Source organism: Rhinolophus sinicus, linkage group LG02 (genome assembly GCF_036562045.2).
Source record: "Rhinolophus sinicus isolate RSC01 linkage group LG02, ASM3656204v1, whole genome shotgun sequence".
In the NCBI taxonomy this organism is placed as follows: Eukaryota; Metazoa; Chordata; class Mammalia; order Chiroptera; family Rhinolophidae; genus Rhinolophus; species Rhinolophus sinicus.
In genome coordinates, this window is record NC_133752.1 from 91,171,964 (window position 1) to 91,195,975 (window position 24,012).

General features: G+C 35.9%; 1 protein-coding gene across 1 annotated transcript in view; it reads left to right on the forward strand.

Moving 5' to 3' along the window:
- TMEM236 (transmembrane protein 236) overlaps positions 1 to 22,331 on the forward strand; it is a 34,519-nt gene extending 12,188 nt beyond the window's left edge. Inside the window, exons 3-4 of the mRNA XM_019752069.2 lie at positions 2,746 to 2,887; positions 17,595 to 22,331. Coding sequence (XP_019607628.2) covers positions 2,746 to 2,887; positions 17,595 to 18,178 — 726 coding nt within the window. The 3' untranslated portion in view covers positions 18,179 to 22,331. The remainder of the gene's footprint in view (positions 1 to 2,745; positions 2,888 to 17,594) is intronic.
- The last annotated feature ends 1,681 nt before the right edge of the window (positions 22,332 to 24,012 follow it).

Sequence of the window (24,012 nt, forward strand, 5' to 3'; positions counted from 1 at the left end):
CCACCACTGATGCTCTAAGACCTTTGATAATATATCCACTGACAAATACTTTGCACATGATACTTCTTTGAAAATAACTTTATGTTTTGACTAAATGCAGCTTCAAAAGGGCTCTAATGGACAGGAGTCTGCAGGACAGGAATATTATAGGCAGAACTTCCAGGCTGTAAGAATTTATTATCCAAGAAGTTCAAAGAAGAATGCCCTCCTAATCTTATCAATTTGCAAGCTGCTGTGAAAGATATAATTTTCACTTCCCCAAAGTGCACAACTTAAATTACTTTGTGATATTTCATTCATATGTTGAGCAGATGATAAGCGTGGTGAGAGAGGTAAGTATGGGGGGTAATTTTTCACTGAAGTGTAACACACAAACAGAAAAGTACACACAACATAAATATACAATATTAACGGGATAACATGAATCAAAACCCTGTGTAAACACTACCCAGTTCAAAAAAATAAAACTTTGCCAGCTGCCTAAAAGCCATCCCATGTTCCTTGAAATGAATCTTTCCCTCCACCCCAAAGGTAGTGTGCCACCTTAACTTCTAATCCACAGATTAGTCTGATTTTAAATATTTTATAAAGGGAAATCAACTGATGTATATTATTTGTCAATCATCTACCATCTATCTAATTTGCATCTGGCTTCTTTTATTCAAAAGTGTAGTCCATTCCTGTTTTTGTGTCTAACTGTAGCCTATTGATTTTCATTCCTGTGGAGTCATTTCATAAATATATCACAATTCATGGATCAGTTCTACCCTTGATGGCCATTTCAGTTGTTTCCAGTTTTGCCTGCCATACATAATGCTGCTGTGGACATCCTTTCATTTGTCTTTCGGTGCACATGGGCAAGCATTTCAGTTGGTGAAATATGCAGGAGTAGAACTGATGGGTCATAAGATACCCATCAGTTCCATTGTAAAGGACAATGCTGGTTTTCCAAAGAGATTAGACCAGTTTAGACCTCCACTAGCAGAGAGGGGGCATTTCTGTTGCTCCACACACTTACCAGCACTTGCATTTTAAGTCTTTTTTTTTAGCCATTCTGATGGGTATATTCTTGAATCTCATTGTAGTTTTGCATTTTCCCAATCACTCATGAGACTGAGCATTTTTTTTTCTTGCCCATTTTTTCCATTGTGTTGCTTATCTTTTAAAAATAGATTTGGATGAATTACATATTCAGATTTCAAGCCCTTTGTGGGTTATGTGTATCACAAATATCTTCCTATTCTGTGACTTAATACTCTTAAAGGTTTCTTTCGATAGAGAGAAGTTCTTAATTTAAAAATAGTCCAATTTATCAATTTATTTCCTTTATGGATAGTGCTTTTAGTAACTTATTTGAGAAGATTTTGTCATATTGTAAATCTGAAAACTGAGATCCTGAAGATATTCTCCTATATTATATTTTGGGCCCTGTATTGTTCTACCATTCTCTTTACAATCCAACTGGAGCTAATTTTTGTACGTGTTATGCCATAGGAGGCAAGTTCTATTTTTCCTGAAGAATATCCCATGGACTGAGCACCATTTATTAAAAAGTCTGTTTTTCCACATTTCTCTGTGGTGCTACCTTTATCATAAATCAGATAAGTATATATATATATATATATGATATATATATATATATATGTGTATAAGTTATATATATATATATATATATATATATATATATATATATATATATATGTGTGTGTGTGTGTGTCTGTGAGTGTGTGTGTGTGTGTGTGTGTGTGTGGTCTATTTCTGAGTTTTCTGTTCAGTCCCATTACCTACTTTTCTATTCCTGTGCCAACACCACATTGTCTTAATTCTTGTAGTTTTATAAATGCTCTTTATATCCAGAAGAGTAAATCTTAATAATTTTTTTGTTTTCTTCTGGTGTCTTGCCCTTTGTATTTCCATGTAAATTTTAGAATCAGCTTGTTATTTTCTAGGAAAACTTGGATTTTTGATTGAGGTTGCATTGAATTATATCATGGTTTTTGTTTGTTTGTTTGTTTTTTGTAATCTCATTTTCTCTTTGTTATTGGCATGTAGAAATAATTTCTCCATTTGGGGGGATTTTCTTCATATACAATTGTATAGTCTATTAATGATGAAGTTTTGTTTTTCTGTCTTGCCAATGTTTATACTGTTTCTTCTTTCTCTTGTCTATTACACTGGCTAGGACCTCTAGTGCAATGCTGAATAAAAGTGGTCATGGTGGCATTGTCTTGTTCTTGATCTCAGACGAAAAACTCTCAACATATCACCATTAATATGATGCTCGCCATAGGTTTTTTTTCTTTTTTTCTTTTTTTTGTAGATACCTTAATCAGATGAAACAAGTGCCCCAAAGTCTAGCTGGGGCTCTACCTTCTTGGAATTTCCTAAACTCCAATACTTGTCCCTGTAGCTTTTTGAGCTAGGACTCCAGAAGCTCTGCTTAGCAGCAGGGTTGGAAGAAATTGCCTATTCCACCTCTACCAGAAGCCTGCTATTACATTTTACATGCATTTACTAAGCTGTTTCTTGAACTGAAAGTTCTTCTGTTGATATGAATCCTTATTACATCTTTAGAAATGGTTCAAAATCTTAGGGGGTTGAATACTTGAGAAGCTGAAAACCAAGCTTCTAGTCTTTTAATAAATGTATTTATAATTAATTTAGTACTGTTTTCAGATGATTAAAATAATTTTAAATAATGAAAGCACAAAGATTTAATACTTCTAAATGGTTTTCTGAAAACAGGTTCAAAAGAATGTTAATGGTTCCGCTGTTGTCTTACCTGATACCTTACCTGATGTGCCAGTGTCTCTGGTTCTGACTTCTTTGATCGTGGTTGATATTATTGAAAAACTCAGGACATATTCTCTTAGAGGGAAGCAAAAGAGTAAGTATTTTTTTAATGTAAAATTTTTTAAAGTTAGATATATCATTCACCTCTCTCCCACCTTGTTATCTATTGACATGTTTAATGATAACTTTTCTCAGGGTTAACATTACAGATAGAAGAGTACAAATGAATATAATTTTACAAATGAATAATAATCGGAATGTAATTTTTTAAAAACCTACTTTGATAGCTAGACAGTTATTCTTATTTCTTATTTGCATTTTGACAGCACTGATAAATGAATAAAGTTACCAAATATTTAGTATCAAAAATGTAATGTTTACTCTAGCAAGAAAATTATCTACGTAATTTATTTTTAGGAATTCTCTTAAAACCTGAAGTTTAGATGAATATATAAAGAGTTTAGTTTGGATACCTTTGATACAGGAATTAATAGGACTACTGCACTTATGTCCTAGGGAATTGTTTTTAACAGTGGATTATCAGAAAGCTAAAATTCACACTATAAAAACCAGTATTTGCCACATTCTCTAAAGGAATCAGTCAAAATTAAATATGGGTTGGCCTTTTTTTAGGAAAAAAAAGTATTTTGTTTATTGAATATTCTGTTTGGTGAGTCCTAAATTCTCTTGACTTTGTTTCATGGGGTAGTAGCTGTGTTTAATTCACAGTATTTGTAGGCTGCAATTATTGCATGGCTAAGATTTTTGCATTTGAAATGGGTAGGTTTTATTTAATCACTTCCTGATGGGCTGGACAGGGTAAATTGAGTGACTCATCAGAGAATGCTTTGGAGTAATAGGCATGACTACTACAGCCGGGAAGGAAAAGACCAGACAATCATTTTATGGGTTATGAGCCACCATTCTTCTTGTCACTCTTGCTTCTCAAATTGGCAGCAAAACTGAATTGGAGGCTGACACTCCAGGAAATCTGACACTCTTGACCTTTATATTTTGCACTTTGTCTTGGGTAGGAGGTGATGAACTATTATGTTTAACATGACACAGGTGACAAGGTAGATAAGATGGCAGTCAGTGGCCATGGGTTGAGGAAAAGGTATCAAGTTACATCTGCCCTCCAGAGTCACGTACATTTGTTTTAAACTGAGGAGATTTGGGAGTCGCCAAACTCTTTGCTACTTCTTCAGACTCCTTAACCACGTAAACCTATTTTGAGATCAAACTGTTTTTAATGTTTCTGTTCTCTCCATGTGAATGGGAACGTTTCTGTTCAAGTTTTTAGTGAAAGATCTCTTTTTTTTTAAATGCACATGTATATTTTTGAGAATATTTTATTGGCATTTTATATTTTAAATGATGAGTTGGATTTTTAAAGGGGAATTTTCCCTGTATTCAGAAGTGATGATGATACTGAGACTCAAAATAAGAAAACTCCAGAGAAGAAGTGAGTCTTGGGGAGAAGACGCGAGGACAACTTATACAACTGCCCCTTGTTCATTGAAGAGCCTCCCTCTGGAGCTCTTCTCTGTCCAAACTTAGGAGGGTTCATATTTTTAATTCTCCACAATTTAATAAAATCACCCTTTAATGAACCAGCATTCCCTCAAAATGCCTTTGTAAACATTAATTATATGTACCTTTAATTCCTTTTTGTTTTTTGATTTTTTTGTACACTTAACTTTTTATGCAAACTTTGAACTTGAATAGTCTCGAATACTTATTTTAACATGCATACTAGTGAAATAAATTGTGCGAATTTTGAATCCACGGGGAATTCTCATTTATCCTCTGGAACTTATATCAATACACAAGTTCATAAACATGTAAATTATAATATATGAATCTGAACATAAGGAAGTATGCTATAAATATGGTTTCACTGCATGTAGGATTTCAGAATCAAAGAGGTAGGGAAGGGTGGGTGGCAAACAACATTCAGAATAAGATGGCTCCCTTTAGCCAATGTTGGGAAAGGGAATATATTCTGTTCTGTGCTCTCTCCAGATAGTTTGAAATGCATTTACGTCTGTTGTCTTGCAGCAGTTTTGATGTTATACTAGATGAAACTAAGATAATCTACAATGCTTGGATTTCTGGATGCTCTTGTACTATCCCAACCACCTCAATTCCAAGCTACCAACATTTGCTTCTTGTGTAGCTTTTCCTTTTCTAATTTTTAAAATAGAAGTTATTCTATATATGAAATATGCTTATGCTTAGAGCAATCTTCACTGATCCAAGGAATCCCTTCTGCTAACTTCCAATTACCAGTTGAAATACCTCAGTATCACGTGATTACTATGTCATAACGTCCAAGTGCATCATTGCTCAGAGCCTGGGCCTCACGTGGGAATGTTTCCTGCTGCATAGACCTCTGAGGCATGGCAGAATCACACATGTACCTACGGTAGTACTTAATACAGTAGATCCTCGAATAATGTCGTGTCATTCACCATAAAATTGGTTTCCTTACACGTTATTTCACTTACAGTCATGGAATAATGACATTGAGTAAGGACTTCATTGTAATGTCCAGACCCAGGCAAGTGAACAAATAACAAGAATCCAATATATAGACCATATGTCCCCAGGTCTTACTAGTAAGTGTACAAATGAGCATACCTGAACATTTCCATCTGAATTTTGCTAGTTCACTCTCAACCTGCCAGTGACTAGACCTCCATTTCTCTTCCTCTGCCATCTTGTTTCCGCTCCCATTTTCAAACCAGACCGGAAGTGTCTCCTGTGGTCTCATCTGTTGTCCACACTGTTGGCTACCCCATTTTTCCTGCTTTCTTCTCGGTCGTCATTCTCGTGCACAAAGAATTTGGTGCACTATTTTCCTACCACTCCTGCTTTACTCTGTGCTCCAAACACTCTCAGTACTGCTGAGACTCGCCTCTGGCATGTTTGCTCGATGTTCTGCTGGTGCTTTGCACTGACTTCCTTTTGTCTGCCAGTTGGAATAATGGCTTCCTTCCACTGAGTTCTACTTTTCTAGAGAGGCCCCAAACAGTGTAATGGAATAGCTATTTTAATGAGGAAACATAAGCCTTTATCCCCAGAATGTTTATGTACCAGTAGATGGGCTGGGCTTTAATGATTCCAAATAATAGCCATTCTACTCAGCTGGAAACCACCATTTCCCTCCTATTACTGGATCTTGTGGCTTCTTTTGAGGTAGCTTTATTCCACATAGTTTGTCCTTATTTATATCATCTAAACCCCAAAGCATGGTCACTGTTAGATTTCCTTTCCTGCCCCAACCTAGATTCCTTAACCCCCATATGAACCAGTGAATATAAACATACATAAAGAAGTCCACAGTTAGGGCGCAAATTTTCAGTCCTACCTGCAGGACTCATTTGAATAGCATGAGTTCTGCTCCGATACCTTGTTATTACTGGTATAACAGAGTGTAATAGTTAAAGTACTTTGGGGCCACAGAGAAAGGAAAACTTCATCTTATCTAAGGTGTTAGGTGTACATGAAATAAATAGGCATGCTTGGGTAGTAAGAATAATTTCAGTTGGATGTCACACCCTGAGTCCACAAACCTATTGCTGGAATGGAAGTTGTTTTCTTAACACCAACTACTGTTTGTTTTCAAATTGTCAATTTGGAAGCCTACAAAGCTACTGCAGGAGCTAATCTAAAAATTTCTGGATGTCCCAATTCCTACTGATACCAGATCAACACATTTTTTGTTTGTTTAGGAGTTAGTATGTTATGAAAGATCTCATTTGAAAAAGTGGTACTTCTGCTAATGTCTGAAAACCATTCATCTAGGCCCTCATTTAGAGTCATAACTATCTATTTCTAAGGCAGGACTGTCACTCAGGTGGTGGCCAATTCTCAACCTCTCCAGCCCTGACTCCTTGGGAATAATGACCCTGCACCATCTAGAGACAAAGTGTACCCTCGCCCAAAGTCTTGTGACTGCTGCTGCTATGGGATATAATGCAATACAGTACAATACAATGCAATACAGTACAATACAATGCAATACAATACAGTACAGTGCAGTGTAATGCAGTGCAATGCAATGCAACGCAACACAATACAACACAACACAATACAATGCAATACCACACCCTATCCCACTCTGCCCTCCGTCCCTCACACCCCACCGCACAATACAGTTTCTCAGGTTTGTAGCCCAACACATACAAAAACAACAACAGGTAACTTTTTAAACATTCCATTTTGAATTGTTTTATTTCTAATGTTTTCTGTTTTTCCAAAATAATACATATTCATTTAAAAAGGCTGTCAAATAGACATCAGTCAAAAAGAAGAAAATGGAAATCAACCATACTCCTATACTCTAGAGATTTGTAACTGATAGCATCTTGATGAACATCTTTCATTTAAGAAAACCTATTTTATCACTTCCTTTTTTCTTAACTATATCTTGTGAGTATCGTTCTTATTATTCCATCTTTTTCTGCTGTGTCATTCTTATTGGTTGCATAATATTATATTATATTAATGAACTATGATTTATTAGCTAATAATACAGTTGGTACATGGATGGTGCAGGTGGTCTGTTCAGGGGAGCCTGTGCTGTGTATGAGAGTCAGAAGCCACTCTGCGAGGTGACTAGCCAAGCAGAGGCTGGGGACAGAGAGAGTTATGTTAGCAGTTATGCCACTGGACGACAGCCGAATGATATCAGGATGATGACCACAGAGTGTCCTCAGAAGACCCTGAGCATCTGTACATGCCTGGACTCCATGGAGACAGTGCTTGCCAGAAGAAAGGGACTATTATGGACTGGCTGCACATGCAGACATGTACAGAGAGGGTCGTGGGGGGTTGTACAAAGAGGGTGGCAAGATAGTTTGGCTACATTCGGGATAGCTGCACAGTCAGAGATGACTAGAGGTGAGATCAACAGGCTATTTGAGTAGAAAACATCAGAGCTCTGCAGAGGAGTTGGTTTCCACTATCACATCAGTAAGAGGTGCCAGATATGATGTTGGCAGTGTAAGGTTTTCAAATAAATCTGCTAGCAATGGCCCTAGTCCAGTTCCTTCTGTGTAGTCTCTTTAATATCCAGTGACTTGGACCAAATACTGCTGGCCCTGAATAGCATAGATGATTGTTTCTTTAGGGTAAATGCCTAGATGTACAATTTCTGGCTCAAAGTATCTGCAAAGTTTTCATGTTTTTTTGATATGTGTCGATCAATCAGTGACTCCCGCTAAAGAATGCCCTAATTTACCCTCTAAACAGCAGTGTAAGAAAACACCTGTTTCTCCTCAACCTTGTAACATTAGACAATTTATTCCTTTTCATTTTTGCCAACTTCCTAGGCAAAAATAGTGTCTTATTGTTTTAATAATTTGCTTAAAGAAGTGGCTGTACTGAACATTTTCTCATAGGCTTATTGGCTATTTGTAGATTTTAAAAATCATATAGATATGTCCTTGATCTGTTTTCTGTTGACATGTCCATTCTTTTCTTTTAACTACCGATTCATGAGTTCTGTAAATAGTAAGGATGTTAAGCTTTGTCTGTCATAAATGTATCATATATTTCTGAGTTATTTGCCCTTTTAATTTCACTATAGTGATTTTTTATAGGAGATTTTAAAATTTTGATATAACACAATCTATCAATATTTTCTTTATGCACTCTGTCTTTGGTGTTATACTTAAAAAGTCTTTTTTTTTTCACTTCAAGACAATATATTTACCAATTGTTTTCTCAAAAAAATTTACATTTAAATGTTTAGTGAAGAAATTGGATTTTCTGTAGGGTACAAACTTGTTAATTTACAGGAAACTAGTAAATATGATAATCAGTATATTTATTTACTTGGTCTGGCAAAGCTTTTAGACCCCTCCTCTACTCTTATTTTTGTCAATTTCTCCTGATATTTCCAACATATGAAAAGCACTTAATAGAGTGCTTTAAAAATATCAGTGCCAATCATTACCACACCAGATAATTGAATCAGAATCTCTGGCGATGGGACTTGTACATGTAGATTTTTAAAAAGAAAACCTCATTGAGTCCTTATTTATATCCCCAATTAAGAGCAGTGGTTCTCACTTTTGGCTGTACAGATAGAATCACCGAAGGGGCTTTAAAATGTTTGACTCCCAGACTGCACCCCCAGATAATTAAATCATAATTTTGGGTGGATGGATGGGATCCAGGCACTAGTAATGTTTAAAGCCGCCCAGGTGATTCACACTTGTAAAATGTGATTGAAATGGATGGGTAGAAAGAAAGCAAGGGCAATTTACACGTGAAAATGCCCCGTGTCTTTGTGAATTAGGAAGCCACGTTATCTGCTGAGACCAATGGTGGTGAAGGAAAGAGAGAGATTCTGTAACAGAATGGGCAAGGTTTGGAGTCCTCGCTGTGGGGAGTAGAAACAGTGGGTCAAAGCCATGGAGAAGCTTAGGGTACAGCCCAGGATGGAAATGAGGAATTTGTCTTGGGTCCGATCAAGATTATGTGATTTTTCTTCAGTGATACTCAGAAATTTGGGTATGGACTATAGCACTGATCCAGGCTGAGAGTTTTGGGAGCAGGAATTGGAAGAAAAGGATCTGTTATTCTTCTTATTGACTTACCACACATAATTCCTTAAAATGAATGGGAATGATGATTTTTATTGAATGTCTAAGCTATTTCCAGTGAATCACGGGCCACCTGTTATCATATATGCAGAGGGCTCTTACCCACACGTACCCACTAGAACCACCAGAGGGGTCTTTTCAGAGTAGAGAGGCAGAACTCTACCTCCTGATCAGTATATCAGAGGACAGCTGTACCTCAGCATACGTGATTATGTCTTCATGTTAGATGCCTAGATGGGCAATTTCTGGCTCAAAGTGTATGCAAGATTGCACGGAAGGGAGGAGGGAAAAGAAAAAAGGACGCTGGGGTGGCCGGTTAGCTCAGTTGGTTAGAATGTGGTGCTGGTTGTCAATTCGATCCTGCATGGGCATCTGTGAGCTGCGCCCTCCTTAAAAAAACAGAAAAAAGAAAAAGGGACGCTGAAGAAAATGAATGGCATTTTGAGTTCCCCTTTGTTTCTTTTTAAGAAAAAGCTTATTATACAATATGAGCCCAGTGTGTGACCTGGGTCTCCATAATATGTTTTGCAATGTGTTTAGAGAGCATGTATGAGGAACAGTGTGTGTGGAGCCCCCCAAGGAGGGGGGAGTATTTCCTTTCATACCCTCCCTTTGCTGTTTAGAAGAGGGAAGTGTCAGGAAACGATGTCAGTTTAGGATTTTTTTTCTCTTCTCAAGAAATAAGCAGCCATTTACCAGCGTGGGGTGAGAGAAGGCTAGGATTTCTGATTTGCACCTTGTCATGAAGCAGAACTGTCAGGATTAGGTCAGTGTGGAGTGGGCCAGAAACTATATTGCTGTGACCCCACAAGACAGAGGACCTCCCGAGTTATCGAATCATGAAGCAGGGCTCCCTTTGATTAGGGCAGCTTCACATGATTTTAACAATGTGGCGCTTAATTGTCAATTTTTTCCTACATGGGAAAAATTATGAACAATTTTAGTATATAAAGTGAGATTCTTGAGAGTAGCAAGAGATTTTCAAAATAAATATTTCAGAGACTGATAGGAGTAAGGGAACATTAAAAAAAATGCAACATGCATTACTTTATAATATCAAGCCTTGTTCTCCATACCAATATTAACCAACAAAAGTTTATGGCCCCAGTTTGAAATTAAGGGCATAGGTCATTGATTTTCTTTCTTTCTTTTTTTTTTAATTAAAATTTATTGGGGTGACAATGGTTCATAAAATTACATAGGTTTCAAGTGTACAATTCTGTATTACATCATCTACATATATCACATTGTGTGCTCACCACCCAGAGTCAGTTCTTCCATCACCATATATTTGACCCCCTTTACCCTCTTCTACCTCCCCTCCCCCCTTACGCTCTGGTAACCACTAAACTATTGCCTGTGTCTGTGAGTTTTTGTTTCTTTATTTGTTTGTCTTGTTCCTTTGTTGCTTTAAGTTTTACATGGTTTTCAGTATCTAGATTTTCTTGTCTAGGACAGAAGAGAGTGAAATCGGTTGGTGAGCTGTTGGTCTGTCCAATGTACAGACATTGTTGGTCTATTTTTTGTTTGTTAGTTTTAAGTGGTGTGTATGTTAACAGTGGGGTCCTATGTATAGGAACATCACTCTGCTTCCACATGCTATAATATGTTAGAACCCCAAACCCCTCTATTTCTGGGTGTGATGGGGTTTTCAAAGGTTGCTTCCTAAGACTCACAAATGCCTTCTTCTGGAAATCACACATGGGCACTTTTGTCCCCTGACTGGTGACTCCTGACGCTGCCAGTGTCTGGGAACCCTTTGACTTGCCTTGAATCACGGCTGCTGCTATTGGTGCCATCTCCTGTCGATGTTGCCCAAGCCCTGCTGGGCTATGCCAGTGCCACTCCACACTGGCGTGCTCTGCTGGGCCCAAAGCCATGTGACGTCTTTTCTTACCAGGGAGCTACGCAGGTCCCCAGGCTGCCCTGCCAGGAGCTCCTCATGTCTTCTGGGGCTTGTTAGCCCAGTCAGTCCTGTGGGCTTGCTTAAAGGGCCCTAGGACCTGGGACAAAGGACTGTCTGAGTAGTAGTCTCTGTCAGGACTCCAGAGCCCTGCTTCCTGTTGACTTGGGGGTTGGGGGTGTGTGGAAATGGGGGTGGGGTGTGGTTATTCGGCCTGGTTTTTATGCTTTAGCTTACTTCCCTCCTTGCAGATATTCCCCCGGGATGCCCATTGCTCACTCATGCCACGAGACTCTAGAACAGACATTCCTCCCTTCTTTCATTCAGCAAATCTTCATGGGGAGTCTGTTCCATGCCAGCACTGGGCTCCATGCTGGAGGTACCATGACAACAGGCAGAGCCTCCCTTTCATGGAGCTCACGGTCCAGTGGGCAGAACAGCATGTCAATAAACGACACTAACAAATATGTGTAATTGAAGCTGAGGGAAGTGCTCTAACGGTAGCTTATCAGCTCACTCCTGTGTGTGTCCGTTTTTTTGTCACCCAGCTGGAGTTCATGCTGGGGTTCCTAGCTCTCGTCTGTATCCAAGCACTAACTAGCAGAGACACTTCAAACCATTTCAAAATCTAGAATTATTTATATTTGGAAATAAGACAACTATACACTTTTCAACATTTTCCCTTACAATTTATGTTCTATTTAAATATATTCACTATTATATATATTATTTATATATGTAATCTATTATATCAATATGTATTGTATTGCATATTATCTAGTATTATATTAATCATACATAATAATATTGTGTATGTATAATCATATTGATACATAATTAATATAATTATTAGTTATTATGTTATGTATTTTTATATTTCCAGATATAAATATATAAAATAAATTTTCTATTTGTATGTTGTAAATTAAATCACATTCTCTAGTCTAAGCTAGGTTGTAAGGCCAGACTATTCCTCTCAACTAGGGAGTAAGGCCAGACTATTCCAAATGAAAAGCTGAAGATTAGAAAATGTAGATTAGAAAGTTTTCTCAGACAGTCTTCAAAAATGGAATATTTTAAAATCAATAATATTATCAGTTTTTAGCCATTTGTTCAGTGTTTGATGAGTCTACAATGTCACATTGCCTAAACTCCAGAAAGAATACATTTATTTATTTTCAGATTTAGGCAATGCCAGGCAGGGAACTGAAACTGAATCTTAGGGCTTTTGAATTTACCAGATATCAATATAAGACAGTTCTTAAAGTTGCCACAACTATGTTCCAGCTGGAAATGTACCTCCTGGGCTCTTCCAGAGCTGATGATAGGGTAAATATTTGTCTTGAAGTCCTTAGTAGTATTATTTATCCCGACTTGGTGAAAACACGCATGCAGTTTGGAGCACAGGCAGCAGTGTGCTGCTCAGTGTTTCAACAAGTGTCTCTCTAGAGGAGCAAAAACCCTCATTTGTAGAACTTGCCACTTTTTCTGACGTGAGTTCTCTTACCATGACCAGTTTCAAGCTACCAAGGTGACGTCATTAAACACATGGGACTGGGAAGAGATGCACATGGTAGGCTCTTGTTGGCTGGTGCAAGCTGTCTCTGCCCACACAGGGCATATCTGCATGGAAGCATTTTTCTTTGTGGTGTGAACAGGCAAATACGAGAATTCAACTCATGACTTTCATAAGGCTCTGTAGTGTGTGACACTGTTTCTCAAACTTTTTGACCTCCCCAGATGTATGGGATACTGGGTAACAGAGTAATTGTAACCCAAGTTTAACAAGCTAATCACCCTTACTGGTGACTGCATTCTGGTATTTTCTATTCTATTCGAATTCATTTAAAACAGTAAATTGTTGGGGCGGCCGGATGGCTCAGTTGGTTAGAGCGTGAGCTCTTAACAACAAGTTTGCCAGTTCAATTCCTGCATGGGATGGTGGGCTGCGCCCCCGCAACTAAAGATTGAAGATGGCAACTGGACTTGGAGCTGAGCTGTGCCCTCCACAATTAGATTGAATGATAACAACTTAGAGATGATGGGCCCTGGAAAAACACACTGTTCCCTAATATTCCCCAATAAAAAAAATCAAAACTCAAAAGCCCAGTAAATTATTTAGTGATTTATACTTTTTATGTATATAACATACATATGGCTGTTTCTATGTGTCGGACACTATTTTAAATGCTTTACAAATATTGACTGCATCCATCATCATAACTATCCTGTGAAGTAAGAGCAGTACTCTGCCTTTATTACTTGGTGGCGACATTATTTGCCTTCCAGACCTCAGATATGCTCGTCAAAGGAAGCAAACTCTACATAGCACAGTGATTTTTAATCAATGGATAGTGTCAGAATAGCACGTTTATAATTTGCCCTGGTGTATATTTTAAGATATTACATTTTCCTCTTATTCTCTAAGAGTAGTATAACTAAAAGTGTTTTGTGTGCTTAATATATTTTTTGAAAAAATTTAATAAGGCTTAATTTTCTTTCCCAGATTTTTTTTTCTAGAATGCTCCAAGTCATTAGCATGTCAATTTCTCTGGAACATTTTTCTCTCTGGGAAAATGGATTTTGGGGGCTGTTCATTAAGACTAGCCAGACTTTTTCTGAATATTATAATTTGATCTTCTAGTTGATGTTAAATGAGTAACAATTTCATTTCTCATCGGTCTCAAGAGCCTCTTTGCTGATGTCTCCATGACCTCTCTGTCTCCTGTGCCTTCCATTCTCCTCATCTTCAGCAGCTTTTCAGGGAACTCAGAATAAAGTCCAAAACCTTTACCATGGCCCATAAGGTTCTACATAATCTGACCGTGCCACAGTATGGTCTAGAGGTTAAGGGTTTGAAGTTCATGTTCTGACCTCTTTGCTAGCTGTGTGACGATGACCTAATTCATTCTTCCTTATTCTTCATGTCGCTGCTTAATTGTCTCTTCTCAGATGAGCCTTCCAGACCCCCTGTCTAATTCAGACCCTCTGTAATAATCTCTCATCACAGAATTTACCTTCCTTTTAAAGCCCTGCCACGTTTACTCTTCTATATTTATCAGTGTGATACCAGGAGAGAGTGGTGAAGGCGGAGACCCTTCCCACATTATTTGCTATATCATTCTCAATGCCCAGCTGAAGCTTGGTCCAACACTCTAAAATTTGTCTGCTCATATCAGTTGGGAGCCTAAATACTACATTTTTAGTATCAGCTTCATTCCTGTCTTGTTTTCAGGTGCCTTTCCTTGTGATTCTTCATTTTCTGTCTTTTTATTTAAATAACTTTTTTTGCTTTTCCTTTTTGAAGGCGGAATACATGCTCACTCTAGAAAATTCCTCACTACTGATTTGTCATGTTGTACTTACGTTTTCCCTGTAAGCTATCTAAAACTTATGGGGAACAAGTTAGAGATAAAAATACATTAATATACAAAATAACAAAGTAAAATAGGTATGTATTACCTACTTAAACACTTATCAAAATTACATTTCCTTAATTATTTAGCTTGCACAGTGAACACAAAATGTTGTTTTGGCAACTGGCTTCAGATGTGGGGAACTACACAGTGCAGCTGCTATTTTTACTTTTTATAGGGCAACGTGAACTGCTAAGGAAGTGACAAGATCTCTTTCTTCATGCTTATATCTTTTATGGGTTTTGTGCAAATAAACATTGTTTTACCCAAATAGAACACTAACAGCTAACAACAATAACAAAAAGAATTCCAGCTGTAAGTGGAAATTTTAAAAATAATTTAGAGGGAAGCTAATCATGGATCCAAAGGGAATAGTATTAAGTACATGAAAGGTTACATTGCTTGGGGATAAATTTGCTGATCCATTCTAATGACCAAACGATTTTTTTTCTTTCTTCTAAAAATTAGATTTATTGGGGTGACATGGGTTAATAAGATTGTATAAGTTCCAGGTGTACAATTCTGTATTACATCATCTATAAATCCCATTGTGTGTTCACCACCCAGTATCAGTTCTCTTTTGATCACATATATTTGACTCTCTTTACTCTTTTCAACTTCCCCTCATCCTTCCCCTCTGGTAACCACCATACTGTTGTCTGTGTCTATGAGTTTTTTTTCTTTCTTTGTTTGTTTTAACTATTTCTTGACTTCTTCAACTTTACTTGCCCTCTGAGAGACCTGCAGAGCTTTCCAGTTGATAGTTCTAGTGCTTCTCACTTGGAAAAAGGACAGCAGAGTCCCTGGACCCCCAAACCTAAACTAGTCTCTATTAAACTGTGGAGAGGTTATGAAGCTCCCAGCTCTGATTTCACCAAATACACATGGACTGTTACCTTGCATTTCATTAAAAATGAACTCTAGTGAAGAATGCATTGTACATCCCACAGCTCTTATCTATAGATGTTAAGATTCTTACTGACTGTTTAAAAGTGTTAATGTGTCACTTCTTAGATTGCCACTTCCTGGCATTACAACAATGCTGATTGGGCAGTTATCTTCAGCAGCCTAAATTATGCGCTGTGTTCTTCATGATGAAAAAGGAATTTGGATTTTCATTCTAACAGCGTTATCTACTAGGAGAGGTGAAAGAGAGTTTTCTAGGACATGCATACTCTAAAAAACATATTTTTATATTGATTTTTTTTTGTAAAATGGGAGATATAATTGATGCCAGTGAGCATCTGGGATGATTTTATGCTTATTAAAATAATAGTAATTAGTATGTAATTTTCTCTCTTACTTGAGTATTGTTTATTAAAATGATACTCATTCATGGCACTCTGATATTAAAGGTTGATAAAGAAGTTTCTAAGGGTCATGGGTCCTTCCATTTGCTTATGAATGATTCATATTGAAGTAAGTAATATTTCATCAAGATTTTAGAGTATGTTTTTAGTTTATTAATATACTCCACTCACACTTAAATTTTTAAAGTAGAAATTAAATTGTATAAACATAAAACTGAGATTTGTCCTCTAAATATCTATTTATAGTAATCAAACATTTTATTAGTCATTAATCATAATAATTTATTTATTTTAAAATAAATAAATTCAGCTCAATATTGTTCAACACATTTTTATTGCTTTTTGTGTCTTTAAGTTTTCCAGTTGTTCAATCTAATGACTCTCTTTAAATTTTGTCTTATCAGGTTATAAACCAGGTCAGCATGTTTACTAAGTAGACTTTGTCAAGGCCTGATAAATTCCTAGCAATAAAAATGGTGCTTAAGTGGATAAATGTTTGAAAAATAATGTGCTATACCTTTTTCATGTATAAAAACCATACCATCAAAATTGTTAGTAAGTCTTGAGATTTGCAGATCTCTCATAATCCCCCAACCTCGACACCCACGTGTGCACAGACACACACACACACACACACACACACACACACACACACACACACAATGTGAAGTTGATGAGAAAATGCTCTGTTCATTCAGATGACTGGTAGGTTGACCAAGCATAGCCTTGTGGCTACAAATACGTTGCTTTAGTCTAACCAATTGCAGTGACCAGTTCAACAACTTTGGGGAAAGAACAACTTTAAAATATTGGCTTCTGAGTGTCACCCATCACTAAGAAGTTAAATAGATTCCCTCTTAGCACCACACTCCAAGTTGGAGAATTGGATTGTAGTGATTTCTTTGGGCCTCTGGTAAAAGTCACAAGATTGGATCATTGTACTTTCATTTGACTATTGGACTAGATTCATTTGATTTTATGACATTTGTATGCTTTAAAATCAGAACGTGACATATTGCTTCTAGATGAGTAATATGTCAGCACGTGACATATTGCTTCTAGATGAGCCATAAAGTTAAGAGATTGTACTGGGGTCAAACCAGTCTGGGTGTGAATTCCAGCTCTGCCCAGTGCTGTGTATTTGAATTTGGGTGTCATTTTGCCTCTTGGGCACCAGTTTCCATATTTATAAAATGGGATTATTTCTCAACTTTTTCTGAGGATTAAATGAAATAATGTATGAAAGTGCTCAGCCCAATAACCAATAGTGGCTATTACTATGAAATGGTAAAAATGATTTAGGATTGAAAATACGAAGACATAAAGAACCTTCTCTGACTCTGTTTTTTGTTGTTGTGGTTGTTTTTTTTTTCAATTTGCTATGCATCGTTATCTTGATGTTCCATGTGTAAAACAGACCTTAAATAAGAAAACGCTTACAATGTTATTTTTTAATTTTAAACTTAAATGAAATTTTAAAAATATAAAAATTAAAATTTTTTTCAATTTAAATAAAATTTTAAAAATTTAATTTAAATAAGTCAATTTATTGCAGGTAATGAAGATAGGCACATCCGTATCACCACTTTGCAACAAATAAAAACTGTGACAGATCAAGGGAGGGAAAATGAAGGAAACTCTGCTACTCCCCAGCCAGCCATCAGGACGGGGGCATCACAGCCACCAGTAGCCACTACACAGAGCCCTGCTCCGGAGCTGGCAGGACCCCAGGAACCCTCCTTCCAGTCGGGAATCCTGAGAATGATGTCCCAGCAGGACGTTCGTGCGGAGATCTTCCTGTGGAGCTTTCTGCTGTGGTCTGACACCATAGAAATGGTTCGTGTGGCTGGCCACCAAGCCGTGTACAGGTCAGGCTGGCTCTACCCAGTCTACATATTCAGTTTTATTTCTCTCCTCCGAATTATATTCACTCCCCAGAACCCTCTTCTGAATTCCCTGGGCATCCTGCTCCAGGATTTACCCTTTATTTTTGTTCGACTTAGTTTAATTATTGCCTTGGGAACTATCACACCCATATTGGGCCTTTGTAAAAATGTGCTGGTGACTCTCTCTTATGTTTACTTCAATCACTTAACCAGATACAGGATTTTCTCTACCGTTGAATTGTCTTCATTTTAAAAAGAAAATGTAATATTGTGAAACTTCTTTATTATGCATGTGTACACATTTGTAATCTTTTATTTTTTTGAGGCATAGGTTTTTGCACTACATAAAGAAATGAAGACTAAATTGTAGAGACTAAACTATTTTTAATACCTGTAGCAGCAGTTTTTTTTTAATGTGTATAAATGGTGCTAAATTTAAGCAAAGCTGTATTCTTATAAATGGCTCCCCTGTATCTCTAAAAAGTAGTAATGGTTAGTTTTAGATAGTTACGTGTACTGTACCATTCTTAAACCACTCTTCAATAAAGCCTATAAAAAAATGAGGACATGTTTTCACCACCAACTCCAAGAATGAGATTTTTATCATTTATATTAAATTAAATCATAGTGTATTAAATTAAGAAGTATTATAAGAATTAAAGAGTTTAAATTAGTATTTAGGAAATACATCTGGATTGTTTTTTTGGATTATACTTTTAAAAAAATCTGAATTATAGTTTTAGCATCTCCTTCTAACATGGAATTCTGATCTTCATTCCACTGTGGTAAGTGACTTTTATGTGATTGATGGATTTCAGCATAAAAAGCCATTCAGTTTAACAGATATGTGTCTCAGTTTAAGGCTTAGCTAGGACTGAAGTAGTAACATGAAGATTGTCTAATATAATGAAGTCAAGGAACATCAGTAATCCCTAGATAAAATTTTATAATAGGGAGCCATAAATTGAAGATGTAGATTTCACAGTGAAAGAATATTTTGTGGAATTTGATACCATCATAAAAATAATTACATACAAACTCCGTTTAAAATTAGAAGTTCAGCTTAGAAATATAACAGCAAATGCACTAATGTCTTATGTGATCAGATGTAATGAATATCTTGATGTTAAATAATTAGATACGTAATTATGTAATTTGCCTTCACTATGTTCGAACACTCTCGGATATTCATAGCAGGGCTTCTTCATTTTATATAAATTTCCGATGAGAATGATTTGTGAGAGACTTATGTGTGCAGAGTCATAGTTAACAGTGCCAGCCTCTTCACTGATCTGTGGGAAAAAATAGCTTCAGAGTAGATAACTGAACTTGCTTGCCATCCTACTCTCCATCAACCCCTCCTCCCCCACACTTGCTCCCTGTGCTTTATGGTTTTTCCCTCACACTGTCGGAGATGGTCTGTTATTAAAAGCTTAGCTTCTGGCTTTATGACTACGGGCAAGTTCTTTGACCAGTGTAAGCCGATTTCCACATCTAAAAGACGAGCATAATAATAGTACATTAATAGGCTTAAATGGTCCTTTAATAGGGTTGAGAGGATTAAATGAGGGAGGGAATATTCTCATCACATTGTCTGGCAAACAATAATGACTCGATAAATGCTAAGCTATTTTAATTGTACCATATCAAAGAAACAAGTAGCTAAATGCATTGTTTTAATTTTCCTGTTTTATTCTCTTCTGTGTCCCTGTTTACCTTCTAGGAATAAAATAATATCTAAAATCTTAACTTTACCTCAAACTATAATATTTCATCAAGTAGTATTATGTTCAGAAGTGAGAAATCTACTGAATATACAGATTAAAGTTGATGTGAGTATTCTTTCATCAGGCATTTGAGTGTCCCACTTATAAGTTCTCATAGAACCCTAATTATAGCACTTTATTAAGACTTTCATTATGTCTTTATTTTTCTGAGTTCCTCATTAATCTTTAAATTATTTAAAGGAAGGACTGAGGGTATCTTGTTTAACAATGTACCTTTATCTACATCCAACAATAATTTATAACACTTATAACTCTGAAAAATTTTAATGCACTTAATTTATTTTAAATTGTGACATGATAATCTTTTTATTAATATCCTAAAACCGAGTCGTTTATTTGTAATATTCCTAAATGTGAAAATATATTACATAAATTTATATTTATCTTTATATCGAAATATATAGAGTGAACAGTGCTCAGATAAACTGAAAAGTATTACTTATTGTGAGGTTAGACTGCATTTGTATCTCATATTTGAATATGGATGTGCCTGATATTTGGGGAAGTTGCAACACTTTATAGAAATAATGAAGGCATGTGCAATAGATTACATGTAGGAAAAAAATTCTTCTGTACCTAATTTAATTTAATATTTTATTTTAAGAGTATATACATGTTTATAAAGTTCCAGTGTATGGTATGTACTAGAAATTGCAGCTAATTATGCTAATTAAACATTGATAATTCTATACTGTGTGATGAAAAGTTATGTTATTAACATTATGTTATAATTCTCATAGCGTTAATGGTTGTTGGTACTAAGGCCCATATAGCTTTTGTGTGCTTATAAAAAGTTTTCTGCTGTATGAAAGGATACATGCAACAGTAGCAGGCTTATGGTATTTTATTCCAAGTGAAATTTGGAGCCCAGCTGATAATTATGTCTTATTTAATGTCAGCCTCAAATAAAGTTAATTGTAGGAAAGATACATTTTCAAAAGTTCATTTACGATCAGACTATTATTGCAAAGTAATATTTTTTTTTATCAACTTCTAAAATACGTTTAATAGACTAATGCCTTTTTCTTCTAAACGTTAATATTTGAAATTAAAATGTGTGAATGTTAACAGTCTTGTTTTTCTTATTATGGCCCCATTTCACTGAATGACAATTGTAAATAGTCATAAGGAAAGAAAGAAAGAAAGAGGAAACAGTTTGTCAGATACTATGTGCCAGGCAGTATGTGTTTGCCTAACGAATGATAATCTTGTACAGCGGAACTTTCAGCAGGACTTTACTTCGTGAATGTATCGATAGTGTTTGCTCTTTATAAACATTAAAAATATAGTGAATTAAATTTATTAAAAGAACAACACACTACTTAGACGCTATAGTACTTAAAACAGCTACTTGAACTCCACAGAGAAAGATGTAGTAAATAACAATGAAAAAAAATATTAAGTTTATATACAGCTGAAGCCATTTTATTTTACAAACTGGTTATTTTTTCTTGTTAAAAAAATGCTGTGTTGAAGTGTATCTTTTGTTGTGATGCCTTTATCATTATGGGAAGATGTGTTTACTCACTTTACAGCTCCTGGCTGTGAGTCCTTCAACCACCTTCCTGGGTCTTCAGTAATCTGGTTGAAACACAAACTGCAGAATCAAGAGGTGAACAAACACAGAAACACAAAGACATGCACACTTGCACACACAGAAATATCCAAAACCAAACCCACCTGCATTAGAAAGCTGTTTCAGTGCCTCACGAAGAGGTCAATGCATGAGCACTAGTGACATCGTGCTGCTCCCTATATTTATCACGACTGCCATCGATGATCGTGGTAGCCTAAGGGAAGGGCACCCCTTCAGGGTGAGCAGTGTGCAACCTGCACACCTTTATGCAGTGGTCCTGAGAAAACGAAACCAAAGTACCTGTGGTTAATAGTTTTACTAACACCTAAGATTTGTAAATAATGGTTTACAAGAGCTTTTATATATACTCCCATATTTATTCTGAAGGTTTTTTAAAACATTGCATCCATTCATTCATTCAACAAATTTGAGAACCTATTATATGGTTTTTATGATTAAGTAACCCACACAAAGAAGGTTTGGTAAAACTGAAAATTACTTTAGTGACTAGTTTAGGCTACTTCTGGTTTTCAGTTTTGCATACAAGGAGCTGAGCTTGGAAGTTGCCACTCTGTCCTAACAACAAATAAAAAGCTAAACAGACTGAAAAATCAACTTTTCTGGGATTCATAAGAAAGGCGAGGACATAGGGAAAACTGCTGCCCCAAAGATTGGAGATACAGGTGAATACAGAGAGTCACAACTTCCAGGAGCAGAGACCAGCTGGAACCAGCACACAGATAGGAAAAACCTCAACTGTAGCTAATGAATTGCTAGAGGCTCTGTTAAAAACTCCAGAGGGAGCCAGTCATAGGGATCCCCCACAATATTGTGAGATCTCCATAAAGAAAGGAAGAGAATCAGAAAATGAATAAGTGAAGGTAAAATAAACCCTTTTTCTTATTCTTAATTGATCTAACAGATAACAGTTCATTCAAAATAATGGCAACAATATATTTGATTATGTGTGCTTATGTATATAGCTTATATATGTGTATGTATACATATACGTGTGTGTACACTTATTTATAAGTGAAATGAATGACAGCATGACACAAGAGATGGGAGGAAGAAATTAGCATAATTTCATTATAAGGTACTCATACTACCCATAAAGTAGTATAGTGTACTTTGAGTATACTTGGAATAGTTCTAACTGTATGTTGCAAAGTCTAGGACAACCACTAAAAGAAAGTGGAAAAAAAAAAAAAGTATAACAGATATGTTGAGGAAGAAGAGAAAAATGGAATCCTGTAAAATGCTTAATTAAAACGATAAAAGGCAGAAAAAGAGTGAAAGACAAAAAATAACAACAAAGAACAAGGGAAAAGCAAAAAACAGTAATACATATGATAAATATTAATCCCACTTTATCAGTAATCACTTTGAATGTCGATGGTCTAAATGCACCAATTTAAAGACAGAGATTATCAGACTGGATCATATAGACCTAACTATACATTGTCTACAAGAAACCCACTTTAAATACAAAGACACATATAGATGTTTAATGGATGGATGTAAATGGATGGAGAAAAATATACTATGCTAACACTAATCAAAAGAAAGCAAGAGTAGTTGTATTAATTTTAGAAAGAGCCGACTTCAAATTAAGAAAAATTATCAGGGATTAAGAAAGGCATTACATAATGATAAAGGAGTCAATGCTCTAAAATGAAATAGCAATCCTTAACATGTATGTACCTAACAACAAAACATGCACCTAGATGAGATGAAAACTGATAGAACTGAAAATAGAAATAGATTAATTTGCTATTATAGTTGGAGACTTCAACACCCTTCTCTCAGTAGTGAACAGTGTTAGAGGGCAGAAAATCAGTAAGGACATAGTTGAACTCAACAACACCATCATTCAGTTGGATATAATCGGCATCTATAGGCATCTTCAACAACAGCAGACTACATATTCTTCTTAAGCTTATTTGGAACATTCACTAAGATCACCCACACTCTGGGCTGTAAAACACACTTTAAAAGAATAGAAATTATACAATATCTGACCTCATAATATGATGTAATTAAACTAGAAATCAATAACAGAAAGATAAGAGAAAAATCCCAAAAATGCATGGAGATTAAACAACACACTTCTAAATAACACATGGGTTGGAGAAGAAATCTCAAGAGATATAAAAATATATTTTGTAGTGAGTGAAAACACAAGGCTTACCAAATTTGTGGGATGCAGGAAAAGCAGTGTTTAGAGGGAAATTTGTAGCATTGATTGCATTTATTAGGAAAAAATAAAGATCTAAAATCAATAACCTAAGTTGCTACCTTAGGAAACTAGAAAAAGAAGAACAAATCAAATACCAAGTAAGGAGAAGAAAAGAAATAATAAAAATTAGAGCAGAAACCTGTAAAGCAGGAAATCAATAGGGAAAATCAATGGAACCAAAAGGTATTGATTTGAAAAAAATAAAATTGATAAGCCTCTAACCAGGCTAACTAAGAAAAAAAGAGTGAAGACAAATTAATAATATAAGATATGAAAGAGGGAACATCACTACAGATCCCATTTAAATTAAAAAAGATAATGAAGAAATTCTATGAACATCGCCATACCCACAAATTTGAAAACCTAGATGAAGTGTACCAATTCCTTGAAAGACACAGTGTGTCAAAACACACGAGAAGTAGATGTTCTGAATAGGTCTATATCTATTAAATAAATTGACCCAATAATTAATAATTTTCCAAAAC